Here is a 9,460-nt window from a genome sequence, read left to right as displayed (position 1 = left end):
GTATCTTTCATTTGTTTTTTTATCCAATTATGTCCTTATTTTTTTGATTGATTTTTTTTTCAATTTTACCCCTCATCATTTAGTTTTATTTAATTTTTATATCAAATTTGGTCATAATTTTTTTTATTGTTGTTTGTTTTTCTTCCTTTTCATTATTATATTTGATATCAGATTATTTAGTTTTTATTTTTTTAATTATTATTTCTTTTATTTTAGATTTTTTTATATTTATTTTCCAATTTTACTCCCAACATTTTTTACTCTGATCAACAAGTGCAACATAGAGATTCTTCTTCACTACACTTTTAGCCTCAACATTTTTAGCATTTTTATGTCGAAGCTTTTCAGCCTCTACCAAATGGGGTGATGTTCTTAACTACACTAACACGATTGCCTTGGTGGATAACCAAAGAGATTGTGTTTGTTGGCAAAGTGACCAAAGAAGCTGACGAATTAAACTCGGTGGAGCAGTGTAACAGAGTGCAAAACTCGAGATGGGAAACAAGTCGGTGGAGCAGTGTAACATAGTGCAAAACTCGAGATGGGAGAAGCTTTCCATTTAGTTCGATATTAAGCAACAAATTTTTAATCTCTGTTCATAACCTTGATGTTAAAGGGAGGGTCGGTCTTGAATCTCTAGTTCTGTACTATAGCTGCGATTCATTTGTGAAAGGTAAAGAATATTTAGCAAAGAGTTTCCTGTTTAATTGCCCAATAGCACGTGTGACAAGAAATACTACGAGGATGTTTGGCTTGGAGATGTGGTAGTTTTTTTTAAAAGATACAATACATTTTAAACACAAATTACATCTTCAAAAATTATAAAAACATGCTTTTTACTCAAAAAAAATATAAGCTATCTCTCCTCCAAACACGTTGGCCCGACACTGTGTCACAAGTGAAGTAATTTTTTTTTGAACATTGAAAAAAAAAGGTTTAGGCACTGCTAATATATTAAAAAAAAACAAAAGATTTAAACCATGAATTTAAAATTTGTTGTATATTTAACAATATTTTTTTAAATATCAAGACGGTGATACACTAAATGATATTTTTAATTAATATTAAGACAATAATGTATTAAATTTATCTAAATCAATTCAGGTTGACTTACGAAACTCACATGGATATACTTTCTAAAATAAATAAATTGAAAAGTTCAAACCCCAATTAATTAGTAAAAACAAAAAAACATAAGTAAATTCGAGTTAACAATCAAAACTCGCAACCCAAGTCATCAACGTCATTGAATTCAATAATTTTTTTTATCTCAAAGATTATTTTTCATTTAATTGTATGGTAATAAAATGCATGCTAATTTTTTATTTTAGAAATATTTTAAACAAAAAATAATCAAAACAAGTGTGTGGCCTAAGATAACAAAAAGAGGTCCCTTTTATTTTAAGTAAAAAAAATAGATTATTGATAACAAATGCTAAAATTATATTTTTTTTCTAAAAAAAAATTTAAATCATTGACAAAAAAAATGTGAAATTGTTTTTTTTTAAATCGAGGGACTAAAAATACATTAAATAACAAAAAAAAATAACACCTCAGACATTATGGTTTAACCCATTAAACCTGTGATTCGGGTCATGGATTCAACTAGGTTTAATACATTTGTTTTTTCTTAAATTTATTTTTTTACCTAAATATAAAATAATAAGAAAAGAAAAAAAAAAGTGCTTAGGCACACACGCTTAAGCCTATATATCTTGTTAGGGGCGCAAAACCATGCTTGGGCCTTTTTTTCTATCTTTTTAAGGGGCAAACAACCTTTTTTTTTAATAAAAAAATTTATTAATTAGATAACAAGTTGTTTGATAGAGGTAAATAATATGTCATTTGTCTGTTCAAATTTTGACTATTACTGTGATGGTTAGAAAATTAGAACAAAATATTTTTTGTCCTAAAACCCTATTTTATTTTAAAAATATCTTATAAAAACTTTTAGAACAACTAGAAACTAATTTATCAACCTAAAAAACCTAAAAAAAAAATTCAAAAACACAAAATCATACTAAGTAAAATTTTGTTTCCTTAACTATGATTTGTTTTTTAGATAATATTGAGATTCTAAATAACTATAATCAAATTCTTCTCATCAAATAAAATCTGTAGACACCTAAATTAACTATTTTAGTAGTTAAAATTGGTGTTAACGACTTTCTCTCTCTATGTCGTAACTTTTTCTCCTCTCACAAATCAAGGATTGACAAAAAAAAAAAGAAGTTTTGTACCAAAATTTAATTTCAAAGAACTTAATGGATTGAAAAGGTAAAATTTAAAAATTTAGAGGATTAAATTGAACTTTTCATAACAATTTTGAACCACCACCTATTTTCAACACTCTTTTTCATCCTGGTCCTCTATCTTTTCATTTTGCCCTTGGTTGGAAAATAAAAAGCGATTGTCCTTCAGTTTTTCAGTTGAAAGAACTGAGTCGGGGAGAAAAAACCTTCGAGAATCAAAATGAAAAAAAATAGAAAAACATCACTCTCCAGTGCTTAGTAATTTATAAGAAAGTCAACAATACACATGTATAAAGTGTTTTTCACCCCATGGTTTAGTGTTCTTTATAATATATAATTTGAGATTGTTCTTAACAGAACCGAGGCTTAACAATTTTTCAACTTCCTTTCATTTTCCTTGATCGAAAATGACAATATTGTTCCTGGATTGCCCGGGACCATCAAATGGCAAAGATTTTTTCTTTTTCTTCCCCTACTGTACTGTGATTCGTGAGCTCTGTGGTGAACTTGTCACCAAGTAATGGGTTGCCGCTCACTAACTCCATTGAAATGAATTGCCGACATCGATCCAATCTTTCTCCAAGAGGTGGGGGCATTTGACTTCAAACCTTTGTCACTTACCGAAGAAACAAGAACACAAGCACGAGAAAGTCACATCCTGTGGAAAACAACCCCATGTCTCGGGCATTAATTGGATCAGACAGCTAACCCAATATCATGCAGGAACTTCAACGTCCAGAGACAACATCAAATCTTTGAAGTAATTCAACATAGTCTATAGATTTCCCTGGATCTGTTTATTGTTTGTCAGCGGATACCAAGCATGGTAGCTGCAATAACAATATTAGATATCATGTAGGATATGCATTATTTATAAATTTACTTTATATCTTTACATGCCTACTCTTCACAGAGATATCAGGAAGATCTAGGATTACAACTGAGTCGTTGAGCTTCCAAGCAGAAACCTGATGAAAAATTTTCTTTCTTGATACAGCATCAAGAAAAAGGAATCTTCATGGAATTCATGATTATCAGCCTGAACATCCCGGAATCTCTCCAAAGTTTGTTTTCCAACTCCCCTTAAGTTTAGATTAGAAGGGGGAAAAGTTACAGCAAAAAGGGGAGCATTTTTCTCACTAAGTCACGTGTAGTTAGTAACCATGTTTTAGTAGACAGATTGGTAAGAGTGCAGCGTGGAGATCCTTGAGCATGCAGACCAAATTGCCTTCTATATTGGCAAAGGGTGCCACTAACCCCCATCCTGATAAAAGCCAAAAAAAAGATCATTGAAACTTCAAGGAATAGATTCCTCAGAACCAAATTTGAGGCAAATGAAGAACAGGCAGCATCAAATGTATTAAACAAGTGAAACTACATGGAAATAAAATGAATGTGAAGCAGCTTTCTAGAGGTAATTTGATAGGGTTACTATAGTAAACAACAAGGGAACATCACCCAGTCAATAATATAGTTGTAGCTCAATTGCACAAGACAGTATATAGACCCACCAGCTCCAAGGGCTTCTGGTGAGATGGAGATGGAACAACAATAGCTGGGCTTCGACTCATGGAAAGTTGCAGATCTGTGAATTCACTTCTTATTGCGCGGTAAATTTCTGATCCGGAGGTGGTGGAGCCATCAGAAGATCCTCTTCCTGCCCTTGAACTTGCAGGGTTCCTATTTGCCCCAGTGGTTCCATCTGTATCTCCAGCACCTGTCTGTATTAATAAGAATAGACATCAAGATCAGCAAATCATCAGCCAGTGACAGGCACCTCAGAAAAATAATTCCACTAGTACTTTGAGATTCTATGAGTAGGATGCCCAGCTTAACCTTACTGAGCTTCCAAAGGACAAGCACCACTTAATAATCTTAACCCAAACACATCAACAGCCCACCCCAAACACAAGCAGTTGCAGCATTCTTCAGGTGGTACAAAGCTTATTCTTCAAAAACTGAAGGTTGCGAAAAAAAAGACAAGCCTCTCTCGAGTACGACATTCTAACACTAACTCTACTGATAGACATTAGTTTAAAATGAAAACATGAGATTCAACTAGAGCATTGGAAAAAGATATATAAATAGTAAACTGCAAAGCCAGAGGATTTTTTTTTTCCTAATCAAACTTACATTAGACAAGCCCTTAATGTGAACAATAATGATTGTAATATCATCTGTCCTGCTTTCATGTTCCAACCATATTTTGTATGCCTCCCCAGCAATGGCAGCACAAGCATCTCGGGGGTCTGTGCATCTTGCCACCTGTCAATAGAAAGAGCCAGTAAAATATCAAGGACAGAAATAGCAGGAATGAGAGTAAAAAAACAGAGATAAAAAGTCTACAACCAACTTGACTAGAATTTCATCGCGGAAGAAAGTGATAATCAATTCAAAATTCCAATGGAATCCATATTTTTTTCCCTCTGTTTTTTCCTTGGCAAGAATTGTTTTTTACATGATTTCAGTGGACATATATTACCCCCAGTGGCTTCTGGCAAGTGGCATGCAATGTTTTTGCTATTTCAACAAAGAACATCATTAAGTTATGTTCCTTGCAATAGAATTTTAAATGGCAATTAATTAAATTTTGGTTGCTTGTTTTAAAAATTCAAAAGCATAGCAATAGCCATGTTTTACCTTAACAAGATATCATTTCTACTATGCTGAATTTAATTAAAAAAAAAAAAAACAGCATTTTAAGAAGATTGAAAATTTTATTAGAACATGCAGCTAACATCCACATGCACCTTTTTCATTTCAAGAAGTTATTAAATAAATACAGTAATTGTTAAATCTGATCAAATGTCTGACTATGGCTCAATATAATTGTTTTACGGTTTCTAGAGGAAAAGCAAATTTTAGTAACACTAAATTCGCCAGCGAGCAGCTCAGAAATGTTACTGGTAATTCTTCCATTGCAGCACTTGATGGGATAGTTCGATGAACTAGGCCAATGAGCCCCTATTTAGCACTGCAGTGCAGAGGCAAACCAAACACGTCTACCGACGGTACAGGGAAAAAAATTATGAAGAAAAACTATTTTCATAATTATGTATTCAACAAAATTTGATGCCAATCAAGAAAGAAGGTAATTTCCTTTAGTCTATTTTGATCGGTTTCTATGATAAGCAGGCACTCTTTCTTCATTCAAATGAGAAAGTCTGGATGCAGATCAAAGTCAATAGTTGATACTGACTTAAATATCTGTACAACTCCGTGTAAATTCCACTTCTTCATTTCCATGAAATTATAAACTTTAATGAAAAGGAAAAAAACAAAACTATCAATTATTACTGGACAACAAAAAGCAGCAAGCAATCAGAGGCCTAACTATATGAAGGCAGTCGAAAGGCAACCACTAAATCATAAATGCAACGCATAGAAAAGAAAAATACAGAAGGGTCATAACGCCATACCATATCCACAACAGTCTGGCTTGAGAGGAACTCAAAAACTCCATCACTTGCAACAACAAAGAACAAATGATTAGGAGTAAGGCGAACCATAGACACCTCTGGAACAGAAATGACACCGATTTTCTCAGCTGTACTATCCCCTACACTCCTCGAAAATGCTGTTCCTGGATACATCCCGTTTTGCACCCACAATCTTGGAGGATCAGCCCCGTGACTTTCCTCATTACCCCACACCTGTATATCAGGATCCTCAAGCCCTTCGACTTGATCAACAGTCAGAACCCTAGCCCCAGAAAGCTTAACTCTCTCATACTCATCCTTCCTAAACGGTGTTTGATCACTAGACAAATCCTCTGCTACAATCCTATTCCCATTTTTAACAGCAATAACTGCTCTCGAATCGCCCACATTAGCAACATAAATTGTATCTCCAATCACAAGAACTGTTATCGCTGTTGTACCACTCATTGAATCATCAATCTCACTACTACGTAACTCATTGTTTGCCGTTGAGAATGCTGAATTATAAGCTTTAACAGGGTCATCCAACAACGTGGGATCATATGCTAATATTTCAACTAACCTATCCTTAACAAACTTGGAACATTCAGTACCAAAATGACCATGGCCATCAAACACACCAAAGAAATGTACATTTGGGTTACCTTGAACTTGTTTTCTAATGCAGAAACTATCCTGGTTTTCCTTATCTGGCGAGTCAGGATAGTAACCTCTCTTTGTGAAGACAGAGTACTGCAATTCATAGTTACGTGAAGGGACAGGAACAATCTCCAGTGATCTTTGTGTAAGTATATGCTTGCTGGTGGCATTCATATATGAACCCATTTCACCGTAGTCCCCTGAATTACTCTCTGTTGACGATGGGTACCTGCTACAATACTTGCCTTGAACACAACCCATATTACAAACGTGTAACCAAATAGCTAAAAAGAACAAATTTTGAACCGCACGCTTAGTGTTTGCAAAAAAAAATCCAAAGAAGAAGAAAAAAAGGGGGCCTACAAATTGCAGGGATGCAATTTCTGGTGGAAATAGCGAAATGGGGATCTTATAAATTCAACAACGAAGCACTGTAACGAGTGATTTTGTGGGAAAGACATGTTCTTGACAAAGGAAATTGAGAAACAAACCCTAAAAGGCAAAAGCTAAGAAAATGTCTCCAAAAACCTCTCGGTGTTTAAAGAGGAAATTATATTCTCAAAATGACGATGAAAGATTTGAATATGGGTTATACCCAAGAAAACGTTTTACAAGAGAATTAGAATAAAGCTCCAAGGAAGAAGGGAATTATCAGTTGAAAGAAGAAGCAAAAGAAATGCTAAGGCAGACCCTAAGCAGAAGCAAAAGTTGAAAACTTTTTTCAGTCTGTCAATGATCACATGATGACGGTGGATGGTTTCCAAAAGAACGAGAAATGCAGCTGTTTAGGGGCGCACAGGATCGCTGCTCAAGAAGATGAAAGAACCAAAGCAAGCAAGCGTGCTAGTACTATTGTTGAAGACACAGGAAAATTAAAGATAAACAACATGAGAAAGTGCAGGAAGAGGACAATGAAGCGTCGATGATGACGCAAACGAGAGAGAGGTTGTGTGCATGGATGGGTTTTCTTTTTGTGCTCAGACAAAAGTCCATCTTCCAAGAAAACAAACAACTCTATACAGACAGTAAAGTGATGAAAACAAAGTTACATGTTTTCCCCTTTTTTTTATTGAATCCCAGATGAGTGTTTTGGATTATTGAGGTAATATATTTGAATAAACCTAACCAGTAAAAACTTCCAATTGAGTAAGGCTTTCTTGATATATTTCACCTTTAGGACAGAAGTCACTGTGATTGTAAGGAAATTGTAAAGAGTGATGGAGTTGTAAATATGGCAAGTTGAAGTTAGCATTGATTGGCTAAAGATTACGTCTCCAGAGATTTCGTTGTTTGTTTGGATCTTAAGTATATGGCTTTTACCGTTAATTAACTATCCTGACATTATTTCTTAGATGAGTTGGATGATTAGTTTTCACGTTATTAATTACTTTCCCTGTGCTTGTCTTTATATTTTTACAATTTCACTCTCACAGGTTTTATATTTTCTTGATTTTATGTGTTGAATTTTCTTTTTTCACTTTCCATGTTTTCATATATATATATATATATATATTAAATTAAAAGTTGATGATGCAAACTAAAACTTTAATCTATAAATTTTTTTAAAAAATCAAATTTAACACATGAAAAAGCACAATTGTTTTTCATTTTATCCCTTATATATTATAACATCTCATATTAAAAAGCAAGAGAAAAAGTAATATATTGATGTATATTTGGTTTTGCGGTAGTTTTTACTTATATAATTTGAAAAAAATATAAATTATAGTTTTTTCTTCAGTATTTAAAAAAAAAATTCATGTAAAATTAAAATATATGTTAATTAAATAAATATTTTTAAATTTATAACTAAAAAAATACCATAACACGGAAATAAAGGAACTTAATAGATTAATAGAGTAAAATAGGTAATTGCTTTACTTTTGCTACTCTTAATATTCAACTATCATGGCAATTAATTCAATATTCAATCAGTTTAGCATTTCTTGTTTGCACGCCAGGCTAATTTGGATGCATAATATTTTATTTATTTATTTTTCCATTCAGAAGAAACCAGGAAAACTCATCAAGTGGGAATCTCTGAACAGTAAGTTAGAACAAAACAATAGTTCTACTAATTGGATGATGAAGAAGAAGCAGTAGCTAGGAAAGTTATAAAACGAGAGGCGGCCTTTACTTTCTTGGAGGTCAAAGTCTGAGATGATGCCCTAGGCTGCTTGCTTATACTACTAATTTGTCCTTAATCTGTTTGAAACTTCCTGTATAGTGTTGGAAGATAAAGATAGATAGAAACCCACTACCAAGAAAACTACTCTTCGTCGGCGAGAGAAACTTGGCAGAAGATGCAAGGTAGGGATGTTTCGAGAGTGTTTCCAAGCAACATTCCTTCCTAAAGTGCTTTTTCATAAAGGTTGATTTGGCAACAAAATTCTAGATGATATGCATGTGGCACCCAAATGACCCTTTCTAGATCTCTTCATCAACTTTATTGTATAGCCCCCATTGTGTTTGTTGTTGTTGTTGATATTATGGGGAAGAATATAGTTATTTCTAGAAAAACTTTTAGTCAATGTTATTATAGCTAATTTATTGGTTATATTTAGCACTGATTTTATTCATGTAAAATATATTTATTATTAATAAAATTTTTTTTAATATTTATTTACATTTGATTAATGAATCTAAAATAAAGATAAAGTTTATGAGATAAAAATATTTTGCAAATAAAATTATAAAGTTTTTATAATTCTAAGATTAATGTCGCATCAAAACATTATTCTTAAATGTTATTGGTCAATGATTTAACAAAGCAGACATACTTCATGTTGTAATGTCTAATTAGAAACATTCTTGATGAATGAATGATAACTATATTGAGAAGTTAAGTCAAACCACTTATAACTTTTCTAATATTTAGAGGATCATGATAGGTTACCAGATATTATACTTGATTTTCAAATATAAATCAATTAATTGTTGAATTGATAATAAATTAGATTGTTTAATTTATTTAATCCTATTTTATTTAAGATTATGATTTATATTTGAGCAATATTATTAGGAAACTTAATGAGTCACATACATAAGAATTATTGGTTACAAATTAAAATGGAATAATTCATCAAGTATAATGTAATTGTAAATAAATTTTAGAAATTGAGAACTAGA

General features: G+C 32.5%; 1 protein-coding gene across 2 annotated transcripts; it reads right to left on the bottom strand.

Moving 5' to 3' along the window:
• Positions 1-3,006: 3,006 nt before the first annotated feature.
• LOC133704212 (probable protein phosphatase 2C 35) lies at positions 3,007-7,516 on the bottom strand. Of its 2 annotated transcripts, XM_062128995.1 has the most exons (4): positions 5,672-7,514; positions 4,386-4,517; positions 3,764-3,973; positions 3,007-3,516 (listed from the first exon to the last, which is right to left on the bottom strand). In XM_062128995.1, the coding sequence occupies exons 1-4, from the start codon at positions 6,590-6,592 to the stop codon at positions 3,505-3,507; spliced, it is 1,275 nt and encodes a 424-aa protein (XP_061984979.1). In that variant the 5' UTR covers positions 6,593-7,514; the 3' UTR covers positions 3,007-3,504. The 2 variants fall into 2 exon arrangements, with proteins under 2 accessions (XP_061984979.1, XP_061984978.1); XM_062128994.1 differs by lacking the exon at positions 3,007-3,516 and having other exon boundaries at positions 3,549-3,973; positions 5,672-7,516.
• Between the last annotated feature and the right edge of the window lie 1,944 nt (positions 7,517-9,460).

The sequence above is a fragment of the Populus nigra genome, chromosome 10, assembly GCF_951802175.1.
Source record: "Populus nigra chromosome 10, ddPopNigr1.1, whole genome shotgun sequence".
Taxonomy (NCBI): domain Eukaryota; kingdom Viridiplantae; phylum Streptophyta; class Magnoliopsida; order Malpighiales; family Salicaceae; genus Populus; species Populus nigra.
This window is presented reverse-complemented; position numbering and strand designations above follow the sequence as displayed.